The 26972-nt window shown below is 41.8% G+C and overlaps 1 protein-coding gene across 2 annotated transcripts in view; it reads right to left on the reverse strand.

The window, feature by feature from the left end:
- LOC127630664 (prickle planar cell polarity protein 3-like) overlaps nt 1–26972 on the reverse strand; it is a 77638-nt gene that overhangs the window by 26629 nt on the left and 24037 nt on the right. Inside the window, exons 1-5 of one of the 2 annotated variants that reach the window (XM_052108303.1) lie at nt 23898–24018; nt 17627–17810; nt 16652–16765; nt 13337–13474; nt 12388–12591 (exon numbers count right to left, since the gene is read on the reverse strand). In XM_052108303.1, the coding sequence (XP_051964263.1) occupies nt 12388–12591; nt 13337–13474; nt 16652–16765; nt 17627–17737 (567 nt within the window). In that variant the 5' untranslated portion in view covers nt 17738–17810; nt 23898–24018. Of the gene's footprint in view, nt 1–12387; nt 12592–13336; nt 13475–16651; nt 16766–17626; nt 17811–23897; nt 24019–26972 lie in introns of those variants that run through there. The other variant, XM_052108302.1, reaches the window with a different exon arrangement.

The following is a 26972-nucleotide window of genomic DNA, read 5'->3' on the forward strand; positions in this document are numbered from 1 at the left end:
GTGATGATCCGTGCATTTTCCAGCATGATGGATCACCGTGTCATAAGGCAAGAATGATAATGAAGTGGCTCGGAGACCATTACATTTAAATTTTGGATCCGTGGCCAGGCAACTCCCCGGATCTTAATCCCATACAGAACCTGTGATCAATCCTCAAAAGGCGAGTGGACAAACAGAAGCTCACATATTTTGATAAACTCCGAGCACTAATAAGGCAAGAATGGATCGCCATCAGACAGGATTTGGACCATAAGCTGATATCCAGCATGCCAGAGCGAATTGGTTATGAAGAACAAGAGTCAACACTGTAAATTTTGACTCTTTGTATATATTGAATGTTTTTGCCAATAAAAGCCTTTAAAACTTATGAGATGCTTATCACTGTTCCCTTTACAAAAGGCTTCACTACGATGTTGCGCTGCTAAGCGCTACGGGGGAACAGCTTTCTCTGTGAGCCGAGCTGAATAATGTGTGGAACACGTCAATGGACATTGACCGGAATTTATAGCCTCGGCTGATGTAATCATTAGATGCACCTGAGGCCAGGCTATAAATGGATACGTCACCAGGTGTCGTCAGAAACTCTTTTTTCAGAGCGATTCTGTTTCTGTGTGTTTCACACACCCTGTCAAAACTTTCTTTCCTCTGTTAGGAGTTAGAATCAGTTAAACAGTGTGCAGTGAACTTTGTTCTTTGTTCTCTTTTCTCTTCTGTTTAGAAAATATTATATATATATATTTCTAAAAAAGAGAATGACTGAAAGCCGCAAACGGTGCGTGTTCCCCTCTTCTCGCTCTATAGCTGAAGACGACACACATCGGTTTTTGCTGTTTGTTTAGGAGCACGCTGCTCTCGCGTTGCAGCAGGGCGGGTGCGAGCACTGCGATTTGCTTTAACAGGCAGAGTGCGTCGTGCTCGCCTTGCTTGCTTCCGGGAGTCAGCACTCTCGAAAAGAAGATCGTTCGTGGGGCTCTTGCATGGTTTTGGCTGAGGAGCAAGAGACGGGTTGATCCCTTTCTCTCAATCTCTCCCCAAACCCAGCTGTTTCTTCACATGATCTCGACGCTTCTCGGATCATGAGGTGGATCGCTATTCTCTTCCCGCCTCCGAGCTTTCCGTCCGCGATAAAAAATCTACGGAGGAATTGCTCGATGTTGTTACTCGTCGCGGTTGCCAGATTGGTCTGGCCACGTGAAAAAGAGACCCCAAACGCTCCAAATTAGGGGATAGATTTTATCTTCCAGTCTAAGAAAGGGAACGCCTCATGGGTTCCTTCCTTCTTTGATAAACCTCCATTAAGAGCTTTTTAGGCTCACGGAGAACCCCTAAAAAAAAAAAAAATATATATATATATATATATATATTTTCTTCCCTTGTTCACATACCCTCGGCGTCATTATATTCGACTGTCCGTGGGTGCTGAGGCACGGCGGTATTCAGTGATGCCGCCGGTCGAAGAGACGCTTATGGGCTATCTCTCGCCGGGCTCGGCATCGTCACTTAAGTAGCCCTCTCTCCCTCAAAGCCTTGTAGGACAACCTCCACTTTAGTGGGGAGGGCTTATCAAGCAGCAGGTCAGGCTCGTGCTGCTCTGCACACTATGCTGTTTTACAGGCGTACCAGGCTGACCCCTGGGCGACCTGAGTATGGGTTCTGCGCTGGCGAGCAAGCCGCAGACCCGCCTCGGTCCTGACTGAAGGGAGGCTCAAAAACAAAGCGTGGCGAGTCGTGCTCCTCCTCCCAGGGATTGGGGACAGTCTCGCCGCCCTCGCCAGCCCGAAGCAAGACCCAGAGAAAACCCTGACGGTCTTGCACCTAGATTAGGGGTAGCTCCCTCGGGACGGGCGCGTGTTTCACTTCACCCCTCCGGTACCCCCTCGAAGCCCCCATTCCCGCCACCTCTTGGTGTTTCGGGTTGCAGAGGCTTCCACCAAAATTGGGTGTTTTAGCTGTTCCTGCATCTTATTCAGGGCGCTGAAGCACACGACAACCCCTCAACAGGAAGTGTTAAATATAATACCCATCTCAGAGATCCTGGCAGTGTGGAAACTCCTGCCGGATATATTCTTTTGTGGGTCTTATAAGGGCGTCAGGATTTAATTCACTCGCCGTTTTCCGTGTTTCAACGGCGTGTTCTCACTACCGTAAACCGGATTTCTTTTTTTGTAAAAACAAAAACTCATTCTCCTGGATAAAGGGGCCACGGTATGTGTTCCCCTTCCAGAGAGAGATTAGGTTATTACACTAAATACTTCCCGTTACCCATGGAGGGTGAGGGGTGGTGTCTGGCTTAGATCTTAAAGCTTGAACTACCCGTGGGTGTTCAAGTCCAAGATGATGCCTGTCAAGGCGGTCGTGTCTCAAGCCCTACAACTCGTTTGGCTGGTCACCATCGATCTTATGACGCACTTCTATACTTCATTTAGAAGTTCTGCCACAACATGGAAAGTTCCTGAGGTTCACTTCGGGGCAAAGTCTTCCAGGGTCAGGTTCTTTCACTCAGCCTAGCCATTTTTACCCGCACATTCACAATGCATGATGTAGCTGGCTTCCTTGCGACTCGGGGCATCTGCATTCTGAATTATGTAGGCGACTGGCTGATCCTAAGCGCAGTTCCAGGAACTGGCAGTTCAGCACAGGGACATCGTCTTAGCTCATCTGTTTCTCTGGGGTTGAGGCTCAACGCCAAGAAAAGCATCCTCTCTCCCACTCAGAACACTGTCTATCGGGGCATCTTATGGAGTTCAATCTCAATGCGGGCACAACTGTCTCCGCTAGGATTGAGTCCATTTAGATCACCCTGAGCAAAGTCAGGCTAGGTCAAGGTTGCACTGTTATCAGTATCAATGATTTCCAGGTCTCAGGGCTGAATGCGTCCACAGTGATCCCTCTGGACCTTCTGCTCATGAGACCGTTTTTGTTGTGGCCAAAAGCCAGGGGATTCTTCCAAGGGCCAAAACCCCTAGGCTAAATAGGGTTCTAGCGCCTCAGGCTTCGTTCCCTTTCTATGTGGTTTAGACCCGGTTTTCTGCCTTGGGTCCCACTCTAGGTGCGTCTTGTTGTCGCAGGCTGCTAACGACAGGCGCCTCCCTGATGGGCGGGGTAGCGGCCTTAAGTGGTCGATCCAGCTTAAGGGGATAGGAGGGTCGTCAGCTCGGTTGTCACAGTCACTGTCTCGGGTTGATGGCTGTATTTCTGGCCCTGAAATACCTCCTCCTGAGGCTGCCATGTCTTGGTGCTTGGTGGACAATGCAGCGGTAGCCTCTTACATAAATCATCAAGGAGACCCACGTTCTTGTCAGCTGTATTTCTGACACGTTGGGTTCTCCTTTGGGCCCAGGGCAAGCTCCTGTCACTCAGGTCAGTTATATCCCTGGATGCCCGTATATGGGAGCAGATTTACGGTCCAGAGAGAAAATACCAACAGGGGAGTTAAGAACTCCACCCTAAGGTAGTAGTTGCCCAGAGTTCGCCAGCAAGGGTTTTTGCCTCTTACTGATAGCACCGCGTTGGCCGAACAGGGCTTGGTTCTCGGAGCTAATCTCTTCCCTCGACGGCTCGCCTTTGGAGATGCCGAACAGGAAGGATCTTCTGTCTCAGGCACAGGGCAATATTTCATCCCTGCCCCAAATTGTGGAATCTTTCATGTTTGGCCCCTAAGGGTACCAACTGAGGGACACAGGACTCTCTCCTGAGGTTATCGAGACCTTTTTAAATCTCAAGCTCATGTCTGAGACCTCTCGCGTTTTTGTGAGTACACTGCACAACCGTAGGGGTCCGGACAGCCCCAAGTGCGGCGGCGTGGGTATTGCGTTCCCTGTAGCGCTTAGCAGCGCAACATCGTAGTGAAGCCTTTTGTAAAGGGAACGTCTCGGGTTACATGTGTAACCCTTGTTCCCTGAAAAGGCGAGCGAGATGTTGCGCTGCTTTGACGCACTGGGACGTCCCAGGACTGCTCTTCAAAAGAAGTATCTGGCGACACCTGGTGGCGTATCCATTTATAGCCTGGCCTCAGGTGCATCTAATGATTAGATCAGCCGAGGCTATAAATTCGGTCAATGTCCATTGGCGTGTTCCCACATTACTCAGCTCGGCTCACAGCTAAAGCTGTTCCCCGTAGCGCTTAGCAGCGCAACATCTCGTTCCACCTTTTTCAGGGAACAAGGGTTACACATGTAACCCGAGACGTTTTCCAGTATACAATAGAAACATGTGAAAAAATAATCTACAATTACTAAAGCAGCAAACTTTGCAAAACCCAAAATGTATGTCACTGTCAATTCTTTTGGCCATGGCTCTGTATATATATATATATATATATATATATATATATATATATATATATATAGGGCTGCAACAGTACATGTATCCACGTCGAACCAAATGGATACAGAGCCTTCAGTATGGTACAAGCAGTCACACAAATGATTACATATCTTAGCATGTGTGAAACCAATATTAAAACTACATATGACGAACAACACAAACCGCGTAGAACTAAAATGAAAAAATATTGCGGAGCAACACAGCGCCACACAGAACCAAATCTTAAAAGAACAGAGCATCACATGGTACACAAGAAACTGCTAATCAGATAAATGCATGAAGTTTAAACTAGCAAGCTCGCTATTTTTCCCAACTGTGATGGAACTAAATAAAATGTAAATATATCAGGCTTAAATAAGCCAGAGACTGAAGACCCACCACCATCTCTAAAATCAGTTTTTTGTGAGCTTTATGGTTTTACAGTAAACTACAGTAATACTGGGCAACAATTAGGGCAACAAGTAGTGAACAGGATGAAGAAATCGCTTCATTGCACACAAGGAGCTCTAAAATACGATTGCACACTAGCAGCCACAGGTGTTGTATGATGATTTTGGCTGAAACCATGAGCGGGAGGGGAAAAACAAGGCACAGTTTTCAATGTTGAAGCACAGAAGGGTTGCAGAAAGGATATGTCAGTCTTCAGAAATATGTTGTGGCTAATTTTAAGGATTTTATAGTAATTATAATTCATTATAATAAATAATAAAATGTATTGTTGGCTTCTCTGTTTACTGAGGTTGCAACATGGTTGCAGAAACATTGTCTCAAGATGGCGCCGAGTATGGCTGCTGCGTTGCGAGCTCCGTTACAACACTGCGGTTTATTGTTTATTTTGTTTACAGTTCTTTGTTTTTTTGTCTTGGATGTTGTCTGCCTTATTGTTTATGACAGACAAACGCTTTTGGACATTGGTTCTACAATTACACATTGAAAACCGGACTTCAAATTCCTTAATGCCGACCCGCTGTTTACAAACACGCTGGCGGAGCCCTTTGTCTGGGCTGCCTGGCCGCGGAAACGCAGAAGGAAAAGAGGAAAACGAGCCGGCGTTCTCATCAGAGTAAGACGTCGTGCAAATCGACCCCCGCTACCCAGTATACTACTGGCAAATGTTCAGTCTCTGGACAACAAGCTCTGCGAGCTGAGAGCGCGGATCTCTTTCCAACGAGAGATGAGATTGCTGTGTTATCTGCCTTACAGAAACCTGGCTGGCTGCGGAGATTCCAGACTCGGCCATCGAAATCACGGGCTTCTCCGTGCACCGAGCGGACAGAGCGAAAGACCTCTCGGTAAAAGCAGAGGTGGTGGTGTATGTTTTATGATCAACAAATCATGGTGTGATCAGAGGAACGTACATTTAATCAAGTCTTTCTGCTCTCCTGATCTGGAATTTCTCATGCTTCTATGTCGACCATTCTGGCTGCCGAGGGAATTTACAGCGGTCATCATCACAGCTGTGTACATCCCCCCACAAGCCGACACAGACCGGGCACTCAGGGAACTGTATGGGAGTATAAGTGAGCAGGAAACCGCGCACCCTGAGGCTGCGTTCATTGTTGCCGGGGACTTTAACAAAGCCAACTTCAAAACAATCGCACCAAAATACCACCAACACATAAAGTTCAACACACGAGGGGACCGGGTTTTAGATCATTGTTACTCTCCTTTCCGGGAAGGCTACAAATCCCTCCCCCCCCCCATTTGGCAAATCGGACCATTCTTCCGTTCTACTTCTACCTGCTTACAGGCAGAAACTAAAACGGGAAGCACCCACCCTCAGAACGATCCAGTGCTGGTCGGACCAATCAGACTCTGCGCTACAAGACTGTTTTGATCACGCGGACTGGGAGATGTTCCGGTCCGCCTCTGATGACGACATCGAGGTTTACGCTGACAGCGTAACGTGTTTCATCAGGAAGTGCGTAGAGGACGTTGTGCCGACCAAAACTATACGGATATACCCCAACCAGAAACCATGGGTTAACGGCGATGTTCGCGCGGCACTCACTGCGCGGACCGCCGCTTTTAATTCTTCTAACACGGAGGAGTGTAAACAAGCCAGTTATGCCCTCCGTAACACTATCAGTACAGCCAAACGCCAGTACAGGCACAAGCTTGAATCAACTGGCTGGTGTTTTTATGGACATTTTCAATCTGTCCCTTTTCCTGTCTGTAGTCCCCACATGCTTCAAAACATCAACCATTGTGCCTGTTCCGAAGCAAGCTATAATCACTTGCTTAAATGACTGGCGTCCTGTTGCTCTGACCCCCATCATCAGCAAATGCTTCGAGAGGTTAATCAGAGATTACATCTGCTCTGTTCTGCCCCCCTCTTTGGACCCATTGCAGTTTGCCTACCGCAACAACCGCTCCACCGATGATGCCATTGCATCTACAATACACACTGCTCTCTCCCATCTGGAAAAAAGGAACACATATGTGAGAATGCTGTTTGTAGACTACAGCTCAGCATTCAACACCATAGTGCCCTCCAAGCTTGATGAGAAACTCCGGGCTCTGGGCTTAAACAGCTCGCTGTGCAGCTGGATCCTGGATTTCCTGTCAGGCAGACGTCAGGTGGTTAGAATGGGCAGCAACACCTCCTCATCACTGACCCTCAACACTGGAGCCCGCAGGGCTGTGTTCTCAGCCCACTCCTGTATTCCCTGTACACACATGACTGTGTGGCAACACATAGCTCCAATACCATCATTAAGTTTGCTAACGATACGACGGTGGTAGGTCTGATCACTGACAATGATGAAAGAGCCTACAGAGAGGAGGTGCACACTCTGACACGCTGGTGTCAAGAGCACAACCTCTCCCTCAACGTCAGTAAAACCAAGGAGCTTGTTGTGGACTTCAGGAAGAAAGACGGAGAACACAGCCCCATCACCATCAATGGAGCACCGGTGGAGAGAGTCAGCAGCTTCAAGTTCCTCGGTGTCCACATTACTGAGGAACTCACATGGTCCATCCACACTGAGGCCGTTGTGAAGAAGGCTCACCAGCGCCTCTTCTTCCTGAGACGGCTGAGGAAGTTTGGAATGAACCACCACATCCTCACACGGTTCTACACCAGCACTGTAGAGAGCATCCTGACTGGCTGCATCACCGCCTGGTACGGCAATAGCACCGCACACAACTGCAAAGCCCTGCAAAGGGTGGTGCGAACTGCCAGGAACATCATCGGAGGTGAGCTTCCCTCCCTCCAGGACATATACACTAGGCGGTTTGTGAAAAAAGCTCGGAGGATCATCAGAGACTCCAGCCACCCGAGTCATGGTCTGTTCTCACTGCTACCATCAGGCAGGCGGTATCGCAGCATCAGCACCTGCACCAGCCGACTACATGATAGCTTTTTCCCCCAAGCAATCAGACTGTTGAACACTTGATCTATCAGGATCAATAATTAGCACTGCACTTTATTCATCTATAATCTCACACTGGACTTTCAACATATTCTCCTCAATATACTACTTCATATACATATATATATATATATATATATATATATATATATATATATATATATATATATATTTCATATACTCTTTACTTATTGTATTGTATATTGTGTATTCTATATTGTGTGTATTGTATATAATTATCGTGTTGTGTAAGTATGTGTACATTTGATATGTAAATTGTGTTGTGTAATTATGTGTACATTTGATATGTAAATTGTGTTGTGTAAGTATGTTGTTTATTGTAATTGGTATATGTCTCATCACTGTCATGACTGCTATGTTGCTTGGAACTGCACACAAGAATTTCACCTACTGTTGCACTTGTATACATGGTAGTGTGACAATAAAGTGATTTGATTTGATTTGATTTGAAAGGATCTAGAAGTTAAGAGGTAAGGGAACGTAGGGGAACCATTGTGTACAACCTAAAGCAAACATGCTCTTTTTCGGCTCTCTCTCTTTCCAAGTGTTTGTCCCGGGTAGGTGCAGGCACCGCTTTATGATAGTCCGCATATATACAGTGAGGAAAATAAGTATTTGAACACCCTGCTATTTTGCAAGTTCTCCCACTTTGAAATCATGGAGGGGTCTGAAATTGTCATCGTAGGTGCATGTCCACTGTGAGAGACATAATCTAAAAAAAAAAATCCAGAAATCACAATGTATGATTTTTTAACTATTTATTTGTATGATACAGCTGCAAATAAGTATTTGAACACCTGAGAAAATCAATGTTAATATTTGGTACAGTAGCCTTTGTTTGCAATTACAGAGGTCAAACGTTTCCTGTAGTTTTTCACCAGGTTTGCACACACTGCAGGAGGGATTTTTGCCCACTCCTCCACACAGATCTTCTCTAGATCACTAAGGTTTCTGGGCTGTCGCTGAGAAACACGGAGTTTGAGCTCCCTCCAAAGATTCTCTATTGGGTTTAGGTGTGGAGACTGGCTAGGCCACGCCAGAACCTTGATATGCTTCTTACAGAGCCACTCCTTGGTTATCCTGGCTGTGTGCTTCGGGTTATTGTCATGTTGGAAGACCAAGCCTCGACCCATCTTCAATGCTCTAACTGAGGGAAGGAGGTTGTTCCCCAAAATCTCGCAATACATGGCCCCGGTCATCCTCTCCTTAATACAGTGCAGTCGCCCTGTCCCATGTGCAGAAAAACACCCCCAAAGCATGATGCTACCACCCCCATGCTTCACAGTAGGGATGGTGTTCTTGGGATGGTACTCATCATTCTTCTTCCTCCAAACACGGTTAGTGGAATTATGACCAAAAAGTTCTATTTTGGTCTCATCTGACCACATGACTTTCTCCCATGACTCCTCTGGATCATCCAAATGGTCATTGGCAAACTTAAGACGGGCCTTGACATGTTCTGGTTTAAGCAGGGGAACCTTCCGTGCCATGCATGATTTCAAACCATGACGTCTTAGTGTATTACCAACAGTAACCTTGGAAACGGTGGTCCCAGCTCTTTTCAGGTCATTGACCAGCTCCTCCCGTGTAGTTCTGGGCTGATTTCTCACCTTTCTTAGGATCATTGAGACCCCACGAGGTGAGATCTTGCATGGAGCCCCAGTCCGAGGGAGATTGACAGTCATGTTTAGCTTCTTCCATTTTCTAATGATTGCTCCAACAGTGGACCTTTTTTCACCAAGCTGCTTGGCAATTTCCCCATAGCCCTTTCCAGCCTTGTGGAGGTGCAAAATTTTGTCTCTAGTGTCTTTGGACAGCTCTTTGGTCTTGGCCATGTTAGTAGTTGGATTCTTACTGATTGTATGGGGACAGGTGTCTTTATGCAGCTAACGACCTCAAACAGGTGCATCTAATTTAGGATAATAAATGGAGTGGAGGAGGACATTTTAAAGGCAGACTAACAGGTCTTTGAGGGTCAGAATTCTAGCTGATAGACAGGTGTTCAAATACTTATTTGCAGCTGTATCATACAAATAAATAGTTAAAAAATCATACATTGTGATTTCTGGATTTTTTATTTTTAGATTATGTCTCTCACAGTGGACATGCACCTACGATGACAATTTCAGACCCCTCCATGATTTCGAAGTGGGAGAACTTGCAAAATAGCAGGGTGTTCAAATACTTATTTTCCTCACTGTATATATATATATATATATATATATATATATATATATATATATATTTGATTTGGCACGGATGCCGGATGCCTTTCCCAGTGGCTGAGGTACTCACTCACACACATACGGGGCAATTTAAAGTCTCCAGTTCACTTAACCTGCATGTTTTTGGACTTGTGGGGGTAACCGGAGCACCCTGAGGAAACCCACGCAAACACAAGGAGAACATGCAAACTTCACACAGAAAGGCCCTAGGCGACCACTGAGCCACTTCCGTAAAAAAAAAAAAACTTTCCTGGACAACCAAAAAAGTACCTTAAAGCTCTGTTCTGAAAATGTTCTGGAAACTAAAAACTGTTAGTTGTGGAAACTTGATTAATAATAATAATAGGCTAATCTTGATGATGTTGACCAACTCTCTACAGAGGCAGTAGCATAATATTAGATTACTATATCATGTCCTTCAAAATGAGTGTTAACAATCACATTGGCTGGCTGCTACATTATATGTGAAGATATGTGACTGGGTAAACAGAAGTAGCTGACTGTAAACGCGTTTCTACATACTAGAGTTTACGTTTCTACATGCGCGCTATAACGTGCATACTCAAGAAAAGTGGGGGTGGAGTTTGAGAGAGCAATTCTAAATAAACAAGTGCTGCTCTAAATAAACAAATTATGTGTGTGTATATATATATATATATATATATATATATATATATATATATATACACGATTTTCTGAATCTATATAGAATATTATATACATAGAATATTATTCTGAGTTGAATATAAACTATTATAATGATCATGGTGGAGGGGGCCAGGTGGTTAAATAAGATTTTTTGATCACTTCATTATTTTAATTGCGTTTAAAGTGCAATTTGAATCTAGAAATGTCTTTTGTTTATGTTTTTGTTTTTTTAATATCGCAATTTTTAAGGCGATTATCGATAAAATATTTTTTACATATCGCCCAGCCCTAGACACTATTATTTTAGAAAAATAAATTTTTTATTAAAAATATTTTAAATGTATTTTATCAGTGACATTGTGTAAGAAGCACGTGTATCTAACATAATTCAGTTTTGTTTTTTGTTTTTTCAGTTAGCAGAATTATTAGCAAATATTTCCATTTGGAGTCACTCACCAAATGTGCCCATGTGAGTGTATGGGCTGATTTTTAGTCCCTGTACAGCTCTGATTGATCGTTTAACACTTTTAAGAACTATAGCCCAAGCTTAATTTTAAAGGAAAGGAGCTGTCTGTAAAGTAATAACAATAATAAACTTTGAATCTTAACTTTTCTTGATTCAGGCTTAGTTTAAAAATCATTAACTGGAATGAACCGTGAGTTTATTATTGTGAACTATATAAACATTTAAAGACACAGGATGAGCCCAGTTTTATATTTACATTTATGCATTTGGCAGACGCTTTTATCCAAAGCGACTTACAGAGCCCTTATTACAGGGACAATCCCCCCCAGAGCAACCTGGAGTAAAGTGCCTTGCTCAAGGACACAATGGTGGTGGCTGTGGGGATCGAACCAGTGACCTTCTGATTACAAGTTATGTGCTTAGCCCACTACGCACGCCACCACCACTCAGTTTTAAATCTGTTTGGTCCAACTGCATCTAAATTATACAGCAGAGTGTAGTTTTTCTCCATGAGGTGAGGTAAACAAACATTGCAAGTCTGCTGCTGCTGTTGGTGTGTGTAGGGGACTTGGCACAATGGAGTTGTTACTGATTGTAACTATGGCAATGACAGCCCCTGAAACCACGACATGATCACTGCCTTGACTGCACAAAACTCTTCCACTATGAGAGAAAGCAGCAGCCGCGTGGCGCTTTTACTATTTTCCGCGTTCTGTGTGTAACAGCCTTAATACTTTACGCACCCGCTAAAATTACACCCTCATTAGTGCCTAGTCCACCACTTAGGGTGACAAAATGGTCAGCCACAGTGTTTTCAAAAGAAATAATTTAAAGAAAGATTCTTTGTTTTCCCTGATGAACCAAAATCGTACCGAACCATGACCCCAAAACCGAGGTACGTACCGAACCGTGAATTGAGTTGCAGTCCTAATATATATATATATATATATGTGTGTGTGTGTGTGTGTGTCTGTGTGTTATTAATAATACTGTATTTATTTGAATCATTTAAATCGTTTAAATATCCATCCATCCATCGTCAACTGCTTATCCTGTGTACAGGGTCGCGGGGGGCTGGAGCCTATCCCAGCTAACATTGGGCGAAAGGCGGGGGACACCCTGGACAGGTCGCCCGTCCATCGCAGGGCCACATCATTTAAATATACTGAATATAATTTAACACTGTATATGTATTTAATCGTGTATCCTACTGAGCACCACGGCTGAACTGAACGCGCCTTGAATATGTGCTCTAACCACTAGGCCACGGGTTCTAACACCAATTCTGAATTTCAGATAGAGGAAAGAGAGAGACACGAGCAGTCACCTCATCGCAGGCTTGGCATCGGGGTTTGATGTGTTCAGCATGGTGTCGGCCGCAGTAGATGTGTCCGTCCTGATAGAAGTAAATGAGATCCACCAACAGCTCGCTACAGGAAGCACACTGGAAACACTGAGGATGCCAGCAGGAGCCGTGACCTGCCCGAGACGCAAACACCGCCATATCACCACCACAGATCTGCCTGCCACACTGACACCAGAGAGGGAAAGAGAGAGAGAGATATAGTCCATTCAGGAGTAAAAAGTTTGCCTTTGCTTAAATTAAGCTAAAGAAAGAAAGTCATAAGGTGTGGAATGACATCAAGGTTAGTAAACCATGACAGAACTTTCATTTTGGGCTGAACTATTCCTTTAATTAAAAGGGAATGTGAATGAAACATCCTATTTTATGCAACTTGATTTGAAGGGAAGGTCTAAGCTGTATTCAACACCACAACTTAAAATGACAAGAAACAAACTGCCTCTCCTCAATGCAGCCACACCCTCTTGGAAGCTATTCATCAGCTGGAGTGCATTATGGGTGTTGAAACATGGCAAAACACTTGAAATATTGCAAGGGCTCTATGGAAAGTATGCGGTTTTATCTCTTACACACGATATCTGCCTTGGCGCTGGTCAGGCTGGAGTTTGAATTTATCACAGCATATCAAAAACTTTCCTGAAGCCACATTCTAGACGAGTGCCTCTTCAGCTCAAGTAGTTCTATCTACACTCTTTACTTCAGCTGAAGTGCCCATGCATGCACCTATCTACTGTAATTGTGTACTATTTCTGGGGCAAGGCAGCAGTCAGTCATCATTTAAAAGTGATGCTACAATAAAACAAGCATTATAAATTTGGCAGAAACTCATCAAACTCGTGACTTGCTGCCGCCATGCCCTACCAGTTGAGCGACAGGAACTTAACACACTGCTTGTGCCTCTTTTGTTCTCTACCTGTTGGCAGATGGCTCCGGTCATAGTAACTGGAAAAAGTCGTACAATGCCACGGCCCAGATTCTCTCTCTTCCTCTGCTGGCTGAATGACTTCAGTTCCTTCTTCTCATCTTCATCCATAGAGTTGCAGTATTGAGGCTGCACACACACAAAATATTGTTAAGACAGATTTTTTTTCCCTCCACTCCACAATTGACAATGCACTCTAAGTCCTTGTGGTTTAAGTCCTTGTAGTTTTCACGTGGTTTGTTGAGTGCGTTACTGCGGAGACATAGTGCGTGTGGTGGTTTCATGCCATCCACCATGGCATCCACGCACAACTCGCCACGTGCCCCACCGAGAGCGAATCACATTATAGCGACCACTAGGAGGTTACCCAATGTGACTCTACCCTCCCTAGCAACCAGGCCAATTCGTTTGCTTAGGAGACCTGACTGGAGTCACTCAGCACGCCCTGGATTCGAACTTGCGCACTCCAGGGGTGGTGGTCAGCATTTTTACTCGCTGAGCTACCCAGGCCCAGTTAAAACAGATTTGTACTTCTTCGTCGATCCTATGCATAGGCTCAGCATAGCTACGACGGTTAAGGTGTACGGCATTTTTGCAAATTGTTGCAGTATACAACAGAGTGCAAGTGCTAGGAACACTGTATCCCATCTATCAGGGAACGTTCCTACAACTTTATGTACAATGTTGTTATTAGTCCTTGATAGAAGTTCTCAAAACGTTAAGAGAAAACATTGTTAGTGCAACTCTGCTCGAATGTTCTTTAGGGCGCCTACACACTAGAGTTTACGTTGCGTCAGAGAATGGTGCGAATGCCTTGATTTAAAGGTGTCATGCATTGAGAAATCACATTTTCCTTGATCTTTTGACATATAAGAGGTCATAGTACTATATAAACATCCTGTAAGTTTCAGAACTCAAAACATATTAATTAGTCCAAACAATGGCTTTATTGAAGTCAATATTCCTAACTGATTCGTTTTCTTCTTATAACGTAATTGAGATGAATACATCAGCACAAGTCTGCCTCTGCATAAACAGGTCAACGCCTACTTCTTCATCATCAGCTTTTTGGCCCGCCCACAGGTTCACGGATAGAGCGGTGATAAGAGTTGGCGCGGCAGGGAGAAACACAGGGATTATTGGAGCAACAAGAGGTTGGAGATGCCTGCAAAGTTTACAAAATGTTGCGCAGTTCCAGGCTGTGGAAAAACTTTGCATTTGTTTCCTAATGATCCTAACATTAGGAAAGAGTGGCTGACATTTATTCTGAATGAAGTCCCTTTTTCAAAGACACAGTTCGACGCAGGCTTTGCAGAGAGACATAAATTAAAAGTTGATGCAGTGCCAACTATATTGAACCTGACAGTAATGTCGCTCCAGACAAGTGTGAGTATCCATGTTAATTGTATTGCTTCACATGTTACAGACTGTTAGATATGTACTGAGAATTTTTATATTTTCACCAAAATTTTCACCGATCTAAGGGGGAGAAATTAAAACAGCATCCGGCTGAGACACTCTGGCACGGGGACGCTCGTCCCTCGAGTGCACACTTAATGCAGCAAGATTATAACGTGATTGCTCGTGACTTATTGAATCATAATACATGTCACTGTCCATTTCTTATCATGAAGAAAATTGTCAATATGCAGCTTTATTAATAAGAGAGAGTTTGTTTTTTGTGAGTTAAAGATGGATTGAAGTGAACAGAAATGTGAGAGGGGGAAGTCTTCGCCCCATTTTACACTGTAACACAATGTGTTTTTGATTTGGCTTGTTTTCCTATATAAATATCTAAAAATCCTTTAAAACAACAAACATTTTCTTTAGCAGCTATACTGCAGAAGATTTTCAAAACAAAAAAGCACGCGTAAAGACAGGGGCGTTGACGCTTCTTTCATATGCAAAGATGTTACCCAATCGTAGCAATGGACATTTACATATAAATCTTAAAGGGACTTGACCCGAAAATTTAGCTTTTTAAACAGAGGGCCAAAAACAGGATAGTAAATGGACAATTATTTCTAAATTATGACTATTTTTGATGAAAAAATGTTACTAACATTATAAGTGGACCTCAGTGAACATAATAGAATAAAAACAAAATTTAATGTATGACATTTTTAAATAGGTCTGGTGCGTTGGGAAAGTACAAGGGTTTGTGAAAGTGATGCTCGGTCTTGCAACATAAAGTTGAGAAAAGGAATGCAGCGATACACTTTTTTCCTCCTGATCCGATTCCGATACCTCAGCTCACAATTCCAGTGTTGTTGTTTTTCTTTATCAGTTTACAATATCTATACATCATGGTGTGGAATGATTTTGGCTACTCTTTATATGAAGTTTACCTCTAACTACACATAATTTCATTATAAAATAGAAAAAAATTAAAAGCGATCATTAAAAATGTAATTGCATAAAATTTGTAGCCAATTAAGAATATATTTGTTAACTTGTCTACTGGATAATGAAGCAGCAAAAAAAAAAAAAAGTCTTCAGTAGAATAGAAGCCAGTTCTTATTGCAATTATGTAGCACAGTGGAGAGAGACACAGGAAATGACCGGGGAGAAGAGGGGGATCAGAATCAGGAAAGAACCTCGAGCCGGTACTCGAACTCAAGTCGCACCATATGTCAGAGAACTGCCCACAAGGCTATGGTTCTTTCAACCTCTCTTTATTATCTGATCAGACTGCCAAAGAAATCCAAAAAAACAGTTTTTCAGTCATGACAACACTCGGAATGGTTTAGCAAGTTAATGTGGGTATGAATTGTTGAAAGGATTTAGTCTTGGCGGACAAGATAAACTACGCAGCTGCTGCTGCAGAGCAATTACAGAGACTTGCTACTGCTAGAACATACAAAGACTGCACTATTAAACACAAGACATGCTGCATATAGCATTTAGGACATGCTGCTGCACAATTAGACATACATATAATCCCCTTAGCAGATCTAGACAGGTGAAGCTGGGGAGGAGGAGGGTTTCACAAGAAAAAAATCTTGATACCTCGAAGTCATTCACTGAATTAAACGTAGTGAGGTCATGTGACAAGAATGTAGCATTTCTGTTTAAAACATCCATTGTTGCTTGTTGCACTCATCTTATGTTTACATACCATTTAAAAACAAAAAAATAGAAGGCAGTACCTACTGCACAATTTGCTAGGGGTTGTACTTTAGTGTCCCATTTTTAACACACCTCTTGAATTATGGTTTAAGAACAGACAGTAGGGTCCATGGTGTTCAGTTTAAAGATTTAGTACTAGAGAATGTTTGGGATTATTAACAAGATCAAGAGTCTTACCTCACTGTCATGGGCTGGGAGTTGGTGTAAAAGCTGTTTAATGCGATATCGTTCTCCTGGACTGTTCACGTATGGAACCTTGTCATCTGGAATACAGCTGAAGTATTGATAAACCTGCAGGTTTACACAGAATTAATTTAACAATAAAAATTTCATCTGGTGATCTTACATGTGGTGCATTGTAACAGAGTTAATTCTCTGTCAGAATAATGCATGATTGTTAGTATGAGATGACATTATAGAAAAGACGTGTTTGAAGTACAGACGCTATTGAACGTTTATTAGTACCATTAGTGATTAGTGAGTTCATGCTGCTTTTTGTAGAAGGTGTCCCTAGAGAAAAAGAAAAAACTAATAATATCAAATTCCCAGAATGCCGGACATTTATGACAAGCGAATACTAATGAGAAAGAAAATACATTTAATAAATCGATTTTAAAAACTATTGGCCAATTTATGGGATACCGGCCTGTCTCTTCTGGTCTTTTGGTCTAAGTTCTTGGCCAGAACATGCTTAAATATGAACCCGACTTTATGCTGATAACAAATAACAACTTCAATTCCATTTTTTTCATATGGCTTCAGAGGATTTGGAATATAACATATGAATCGTGTGGACTACTTTTAAGATACTTTTAAAAGCAGTTTAGGCATTGTATAAAATGTAAAAAGAAATGATGACCGAGTTTTTAATCTTGTATTATTTAGTCTTATAATTTGCTCACTAAAAACAAATGTGAAAGTAATGCCTAATGCAAAACCTGCTTCACTACTCAGGGATTGATTTATAGATGGTTTCATACACACAAGCTGCTCTGCCAGAGCAAGACAGCGTGAAAGCGGCTGTGATTGATTGATTCAGTTCATATGCGGCAATCGCTGATCCCACAAACATATTTACATAAAAGGTCAGCATACATTTTTGTCTGCCTCACACTGTGGAAGGTAAAACCTCCTGAAAACCACCTCCCTCACCTGTTCAGGCTTGAGTCCGGGCGGCACCCAGGCATATTCTTCCGAGGCGCAGCCTGAGTCGTCGTCAGATATGGAGTGCCTTTGAAAGTCAGACACCAGCTTCATCATCATTCTCTCCAGCTGGCCTGGCACCGAGCGCACCACATGCTCTTCCCGCACACACTTACAGTGCACACAGATCTTCCTGTGGAAACAGGTCAGCAGAGATGTGTAAAAATTGGGGAACTCTGATTAGGGGAACTCTTTATATGACTATAAAGATTTGGGGGTAGTAAAAGTATAGAAAAGGAAGGAAAATGAAACGAGCTGTGTTCTACTGGGGAAAAAAATAAAATAAACTTATTTTTGGGTGAACTATTCCTTTAAATGCTGTTCAATAACTGATCTTTGCCATCTGGAGAGGAAGGTATGATAAATCCAAAGTGATTGTGAAGATTAAGCTGTAAACACATCATTAGCCAACGTGAACGCTAATTAATGTGGTGACAAACCTCCATTACTGGTTTCATAACCGACTGGGCTTTTATCCTGCAACTTAATGCTGAATGATTAAATCTGCACTGGGGTTGTTACAGACAGAGATTCCTAATCAAATGGAGCTTTTCCACTGCACGGTACAACTTGACTCGACTCTGCTCCTTTTTGGGGTTTTTCCACTGTTTTAGTACCACCTCGGTCGAGGTTCCAAGCGATCTGAGCCGATACTAAATGTGACATCAAAACCCTACAGATCACTGATTGGTCAGAGACTTACTGGAGAGAATCATCACTACCAGTGTCACTGGATTTGCGACATGGGACATCAACCTGCTAATTTTAAAGATAGAAACAGCGATAGCAGTATTAGCGACTTTCGAATTGTAAAAAGAAATGGCTGTGCGCAAAACCACGCCATGGTCAATAAACGAGGTGCAGACGTTCCTCTCGTTAGCTATGAACGAAACAACGGGAAACGAAAAAAAAATTCAGGAAGTGTCTCAGCTGTTGGCCGCTACCACCGGATCTACCAACAGTGTAGGGACAAGTAAAAAAAAAAAAAAAAAAAAACTAAACAATTACTACAGAACCATCAAGGAAAAGTGGAAGTGGTTTGACCAAATGGACGCTATCTAGACTGGCGAGCAATGGGAGGGAGAGTGCCCTGGAGTCAGCCACGGCTGGAGTCCATGATGGAGGATGGTACGTTAACTCTATACGCTGCTTGAAAGCTTCACTTTATTTAGTTGACCAGCTACTGGAAACAACCAGGCCAATTTAACTGTTACACTTGTGTAAAATCACCATGCAACAACTGCTTTAAGCAGCACAAAGAGCTAGTAGCTAACAGCTAGCAGTCGTGTTATTGTTTATTGTTTTGTGTCATGTTTAAGATGATGTCATGGCAGTAGAGGCGGCGCAACTATGGCGATCAGCCTATGATCCCACCCACATTGAGGCAGAACTAAACAGCAGTGGAAGAGCAAACTCAGAAAAGTAAAGCAAGTAGAGTCGAATCGAACTGTAACGTGCAGTGGAAAAGTGACATAAATAGAAAGACAAAAGTTCAGAGGTTACAGCTAGACAAGAAAGCTGCCAGGTGTTGCGCCAAATCCCATCCCCCTGTCAAATCACCCCTTGAACCCTGAAACAATTGGCCGAAATATAGGCTTATTCTATTTAGTTGAGTTTACTTTAGTGTTCAGGCATGGCTGAAAATTTGTCTTCATTGCCTGGTTAGAATCCTATTATATAGCTTGTTGTACAGTAACAGTATGGGCTCTATTTTTGCTACTATCTAATGATCTAATTATCTATTTTCACTATGCGCAACAACCATGTGCTACATCTTATCTCATTTTCGTGAGAGTGCTAATTCTAAGTGCAATTTTTGTGCCAGAGTAAAGCGAAAAAGTGTGTGAGTGAGAGTGTTTGCGCTATCTATGTATTGTTTGGAAAATAAAGTGGCAATAATCAATTAGCTATATGCATGAGAAATAGGTCATTGCGCCAAGACGTTTCAAAAGCAGGTCTGTTTTCAGCACCAAGTCTAAACTCAGTTTCTGCATTTGCAGTTGGGAGATTCCACCAGCTGGTGGTAATAAAGTTTATGTCCAAACTGAAAATACAGTGGAACATCAAATGATGACTGTTTTCGGCATGGTTTATTTGACAATTGTTGGAGAGGATAAAATGTCTGGATTTTGTACATTATTTTTTTTTTTTACCATTTCGTTATTTTGATTAAAATTTTCGTTTGAAGAGTAATTTGAATTTAGAAATATTTTTGGTAAAATTTTTTCATGTTTAAATAAATTAATTAAAATGTTCAAAATCAAAATCAGTGAAGTAGATGCCGATACAATCACTATTAATACTAGCCATAATTTGTTGTGATGTGTCAGTAGATGAAAACTATATATAATACTTACTTTCCCTATAATTTAACAGTGTACATCCAAATCCTGATGATAATATCATGTTCTAAGCATGTCCATAGGAGTATGTCCATATTTCTATTCTTCCAATTCATTACAGACAGTCTATTCACACTACGAATTTCTTACGAATGTGCTGTTTTTGTTTATATAGCTGGTTCTTGAGGGAATTAACTGTAAAACAGGATGCAGACGCTGCAATAAGCAGAGAATTAAACTGCACTGGACCTAGCACATTAGTGCGATGCACGCACGATTTCGCCAAACCACTTGTGCCTAGACTTAGCGCATACTTGCACAAAAATACTAAACCTTTCTGGCCATGCCCAATGGCTTTTTACTTTTGACTTATATAGTGCTTCACTTAATGCTAGTGCTCTTAAAATAGGGCCCTATACGTAGTTTTAACAAAGAAAATGCATAATTTAAAGCATATTTTCTGTATGTGTGGAATACACAGATCCTACTACATTTGCCAATATGTGCAGTATAAAACCAGTACACTGTGTGGAATACTGTTTCCCACAATAAAATCAATTTGACCTTCCATTTCCAGTATGATGGAAAGCGATGGAAGCGATATCAACTGCAATATTACCACTTTCTTGACTCATGGTGAGAGCGAACTCCAAATCATCTGTCCTCAAACTCCTTGACTTGTCTGCTGCTTTCGACACAGTCAACAACCAATTCTCTTGTCCATTCTCTCTGACCTGGGCATCACAGGAACTGTGCTTGGATGGTGTCAATCATACCTCACAGGCAGATTCTTCAAAGTCACCTGGAGAGAAGTGTCCAAGTCACACCGGCTGACCACTGGTGTTCTTCAGGGATCAATGTTTGGACCCCTCCTCTTCTCAATCTATGCTACATTATTTGTACCTATCATTAAGGCACATGGTTTATACTACCACTGCTACACAGATGACACGCAGCTCTACCTGTTGTTCCAGCCTGACAACCCTACCATCACAGCTTATATCTCTGCCTGACTCTCTGAGATCTCGGCCTAGATGAAGGAACATCACCTACAGCTCAACCTTGCCAAGACAGAACTTCTTGTGATCCCGGACAACCCCTCTGTTGATCAAAACCAACTTTGCTAACGCCAAACAGGACAGCCTGGAACCTGGGAGTGGTGATGGATAAACACCTTAACTTCACTGCCAACATCTCAACAACTGCCCAGTCTTGCAGGTTCGCACTTTACAACATCAGGACCATCAGACCTTTGTCTGAATATACTACAAAGCTCCTGATCCAAGCTCTGGTCATTTCAAGACTGGACTACTGTAATGTCCTGTTGGCCAGTCTGCCAGCTAACATGATTAAGCCACTGCAGATGGTTCAGTACGCTGCAGCATGTCTGTTCTTCTATCAGCCAAAAAGGGCACTCTTGATTTCACTCCACTCGTTGCCAGTAGCTGTACGCATCAGATTCAAGGCTTTGACTCTGGCCTTCAGGACAGCCAATGGAAATGCACCCTCTTACTTCAATCTACTCCTCTAGGTCTTTGTCCCAGCTCGCTCTCTGTGATCAATGAAGGAGCGATGCCTGGTGTCCCATCACAAAGAGGCACAAAGTCCATTTCACGATCATTCACTCTCTTTGTTCATCTGTGATGGAATGAGCTTCTAACCTCCACACGATCTGCTGATATGATCTCAGCATTCAAGCAACAGCTGAAAACACATCTGTTCTGTGAGTACTTAACCAATTCACACTAATGCACTTACTATTAAACAATAATAATAAAAAAAAAACGTGTGTGTCTCTTTCTTCTGCAGTAGCATGTTTAGCAGATATTGTTGACTTTTGTATGAAAAATTGCTTGTTATGTTCCTCATTTGTAAGTCGCTTTGGATAAAAGCATCTGCTATATAACTACCTGTAAATGTGATTATTTAATAGGACTCTGAAAAGTTACTCATACTTAAAGTGATAGGCTCAGAGTAGAATCTATTATCTGCATGATTAAAAATGCAATAATTCTAAAATGAGTGAATATAACTTTTTGAACTATGTGTAGACTACCCTAATATGTCATTTAATTTCTTTTCAATTATACATAAATCAAAGCTTCAAATGGCCACAGCTTTGTGTTTTCAGTTAGTTAGCTAACTGATAAGCCTGCTAAGTAGGTGCAACGTCCTAGGACATATCTCTTTATGCTGTCACCAGGTATTAGCTATGATGACTACTAAAAGTTCCCTGTTACGACTGGCTGACAAGAGTATAAATGCTGGGTGGAACCAACACATGGCGAGAGAGATGGAGAAAGGCAGACAGTTTTTAAAAATCTATTTATTAAAATGTAAAATAAATTAATTCTTATGTCTTTCCTTATTGTGTTGGGCACAAACATAGCTGCAGCAAGAGTCTAAAATGAGTATCCTAGACGTGTGCTTGTTGTAAAAAACAAAATCCCAATAATAATACGAAGATTCAGTGCATAGCGCAGGACTTTTAATTTACAAAACAAGCCTGAAATACACAGCTCATACAAACACAAGGAAATTGCTTACACTTTTACGATCATCAACAATCTATTACAATAGAATCATTATAAAGTAAACATTATAATATATGTTAATAAATGCTGTATGAGCAGTTATTAATTAACATATTATCAGCAATTACTTGTTAATTGTCATACGTATCTTTTTTTTAATAACATTTTGCATAATGGGGACAGAAACTTGGCTCTATTACAATGCTCTATACGTAAATATTCACCAAACTAAGCTTTCTGTGGCCTATATGTTCACCAGATGATGGGTTTTGGCCACAGAAGAACAGAAAAAACCCCAACAACTATCAGCGTTGATTTTTGCAGACATCCGATAGTTCTAAATAGTTATTAATGGCACTGATTAATCTGTAAAACTGATATATCACTCAACAACTAGCCCATACCAACTACAAAGTTACAATGTCTGCAGGTTCTCTGTACAACACAGCTCTCTGTTGCAACACATGCAAACAAACTGGGGTATTTTTGGGCTGCCGTCTGCAATTTTTCACAAATAAAAAAAGGACTCCAATTATTCAAAAATAACATTTACAATCTTATGATGAATATAATTTTGTTGTTGTTGTTGTCCCAATGTGTCCTAAGCATGTAATTCTGGTTCTGTTTGCTCTGTCTCCCTCCAAAAAGTCTTATTTTAGTCAACTAGATGAAAGCAAGTAATAAAAAAATATTCTTCCATCACAATATGCAGATCTGAAATGTAGATGGTGCTTTAAAGCATTTAAGCCATCACAGATATGGTCATCCATATACATTCAGTCTAATTTTCAGCATGTACCACTCATAGTTTCATTAAATATCTCGGCCTCTGAGTGGACTACAAGCTCATTCTAGGTCATTAGAAAGCTGAGATCCTCAGCGATGATATATAATGTTTTATCATCAACAGTCGATAACATATATTTCGATGATTTGTTCAGCATTCTTTTCCTGCTGGACTGCATATTTTGTAAGGGTAGAATTTTTAGCTATTTGAGGCATACAGCATGAGTGACTGACGCATAAAAGAGACGTTTGTTTTTGATGTCTTACATAAATCATATTTCTCTTTGTGATTCTTTTGAAAATCTATCAAACTGTGGTAATTAGGGCAACAATCTAATTTACACAAGGCTGTGCTATATTGTAAACCTTGTGATGTATTGTGAAAATAAGGATAGTCAATATAGCAATGTCACATGGTGAATCTGTTATTCATTATACCTAGTGGCCCCCTTTAGCCATGACTTTTTTTTTTACAATGTAGTACAGCCAATTTATTCCTTGAATAAATAATATTAACTTAATAATAATCCTCCAAAGTAAAAAAGAATAAACACATACAAAATGCAGTTCCAGAATCAGCCAGAAAACAGTCAGGTATGACAGACTTTTCCACAGAACTAATCCTCTGTACTGACATTGCCCCAAAACAAAATAAACATCCTTCTCCAACTGAGCTCAGTCATATACTGATGAGAGAGAGAAACGTTTGTCATAGTTTGTAGAGCCAGTAGAGCCAGTCATTGAGCGGGACAGCGATGACATCACACCTCTAGTGTGATCAGCTCTGATCTCAGCATTCACTCTTTATAATCTTAAAAATGAGGTCAAAATGAGATCTTCACATTTACATGGGGCAAAACAGGAATATTATGGCATTCCGTGTGGTAGGGGTGGGGGCATAATCCCTGTCAATGCAGTTATGGGATGAGCTCCACTGTTCTATTGAAGTCTGACAGTATGAGCTGTTGATGATGTTGAATAGCACACAAGACAACAGCGAATATAAGTGCATTTTGAAAGACAAAGGCATCACTATATCGTTGAGTTTGAAATGTGTTTTTGTTTAGCAAATGCCTCAGACTGTGCTCCAGTGGTACAGAGGCAGCATGGGCACTAAAAGGCACAGATGGAAAACAAAAGCTGCTTTTCCCCTGATTTTACTCTCTTCTTCCACCTATCCTCCATTCTGCCAATCCCTACTTCTCTGCATAAGCTGCCACTCCTATGACTGTCCTAAGCTGAACTCTCTATCATATACACACATACGCCATATGATTTTAAAGGGATGATTCACCCAAAAATGAAAATTCTCTCATCATTTACTCACCCTCAAGCCGTCCCAAATGTGTCTGACTTTCTTTTTCTGCAGAACACAACATTTTTTTATAAGTAAAATATTTCAGCTCTGTATGTGCATACAAGGCTAGTTAATGGTGACCATAATTTTGAAGCTCCAGAAAGCACATAAAGGCAGCACAAAAGTAGTCCATACAGTCCCAGTGGTTAAATCCATATCTTCTTAAGTGATATTATAGGTGTGGGTGTGAAACAGATCAATGGGTGAGTAAATGGTGAAAAAAAAAATCATTTTTGGGTGAACTATTCCATTAAAGGTGACGTGTGCTATTGTTGATGTTAAAATACTTTCTCCTGTCCCAGTTTAATATGCTGAGACAACTTGTTAAACCCCAGAATCATCATATTAAACAAAATTCTATATTCTTTATTTTATGATAAAAAATATAATCGTACTAAGAAAACATACTGCAAGTGTCAGAACTGAAAACTTCTCTGAAAACTAGTAAGACCATTTATTTACCACCCCTGGAGTTGCTAGTTTGAATCCCAGGGTGTGCTGAGTGACTCCAGCCACATCTCCTAAGCAACCAAATTGGCCCAGTTGCTAGGTAGGGTAGAGTCACATGGGGTAACCTCCTCGTGGTTGCAATAATGTGGTTCGTTCTCAGTGGGGCGTGCGGTGAGTTGAGCGTGGATGCCGCGGTGGATGGCATGGAGCCTCCACACGTGCCATGTCTCCTTGTCAACGCGCTCAACAAGACACGTGATAAGATGTGCGGGTTGACGGTCTCAGACGCGAAGGCAGCTGGGATTCGTGCTTCGCCACCCGGATTGAGGTGAATCACTACGCCACCACCAGGACTTAAATGCACATTGGGATTTGGGCATGACAAATTGGGAGAAAAAGGGGAACAAAATAAATAATAAAATAGAAAATATATATATTTGACCCAACTGCAAACTTGCAATCTATAAAGCCAGTCGCACACAGGACGAGAAGCGCTATGCAGCATCGCATCACAGGTTGGACTAGGCACAGGTATAGCACATAGGACACATCAGTGAGGTGCATAGAAGTGCATTCCAAAAAGACATTGTCTTTGTCCAAAAAGATTATGTCATTTGATGACGATTTGGGTCAAATTTAATAGAAAACTATGGTGGCACTTCGTTATGCAATAAAGTTCTTAAATTTAAAACTGAATTTTCAACTTGAAGTTTATGCACCATTATTATCACTAAACAAAACTGGAAAAAAAAAAAACTGAAAAAAAAAACAAAGTTGATTCCAAACAGATTTCTGTATACACTCTCCGTCTACCATTAAACAGATAACACTTCCCAAACTCATGCCATTGATTGAGTCAATGTTGCTGTGTCTGATGGTCGGGACACTCAAACTAACAGAGGATCAAGAATTTGATAGCACCACAGCGTTTACACTTTTCATCCTACTTATGGTTTACTTATAGTTGTCTTTGTATATTAAGCTGATATACAAGAAAGTATTTTAACATAAAAAAAAATTAAACACATAATCTTAAAACAACCGAGTACATACAGTACACCTAGTTCACAGAAATCTTGTAGTATAATAATGGACATTCACACACTTAGTCACAAACTCTGTTCAGAAGGAATAAAGAGCTTATATAAACAGGTTTTTTTGTCCTATTGTTCCCTGAACAGGACAAACATAGATTAGCGCACTTCTAAAACACACTGAAATAGTGTGGTAATGTTCAGGGTCAGGTATAAGCGCCGGTCAAAAGGTTCAGCTGTGCTGGTTATGCTCTACTGAAACTAGTTCTACTGACCCAATATCAACACATACAATCTGCTACCAGCTGCATCCTCAAGATACCATACATGTGCAGATGGTATGGCAGCACAGGGTGTTGTCACAAACAGCTGCCAATCCCATGATCCACAGGTTTTATATAGAAGCCTAAGCACAACAATGACCACGTTTACCTGCACTTAAAGGGGACCTATAATACAAAATTCATTTGTACATAAATGTGTCGGCAGTGTGTGTACACAACCACCCTACAATGTTAAAAGTCCACCCACTCCACTTTCTTATATTTCTATTAATAAAGTGTGTCAAAATGAATGGTTTTTGTTTCACGCCTCGCCCACAACTGGTAACGGACTCCACCCTATTATCATAGATCCTCCCCTGAGTGATCTACACACAGTCCGCCAATTTTTCCATGCTGGAGCAGATACAGTGGGAAGAATAATGTCTCAGCTTCGTAAGCCTCATAAGTGTTCTGTTGTTGACTGTAAAAGTGAAGTGTGGAGCGGAGGGGGGCGGAGCTGGGTCGGAAT

This window comes from Xyrauchen texanus, chromosome 37, assembly GCF_025860055.1.
Source record: "Xyrauchen texanus isolate HMW12.3.18 chromosome 37, RBS_HiC_50CHRs, whole genome shotgun sequence".
NCBI lineage: Eukaryota > Metazoa > Chordata > Actinopteri > Cypriniformes > Catostomidae > Xyrauchen > Xyrauchen texanus.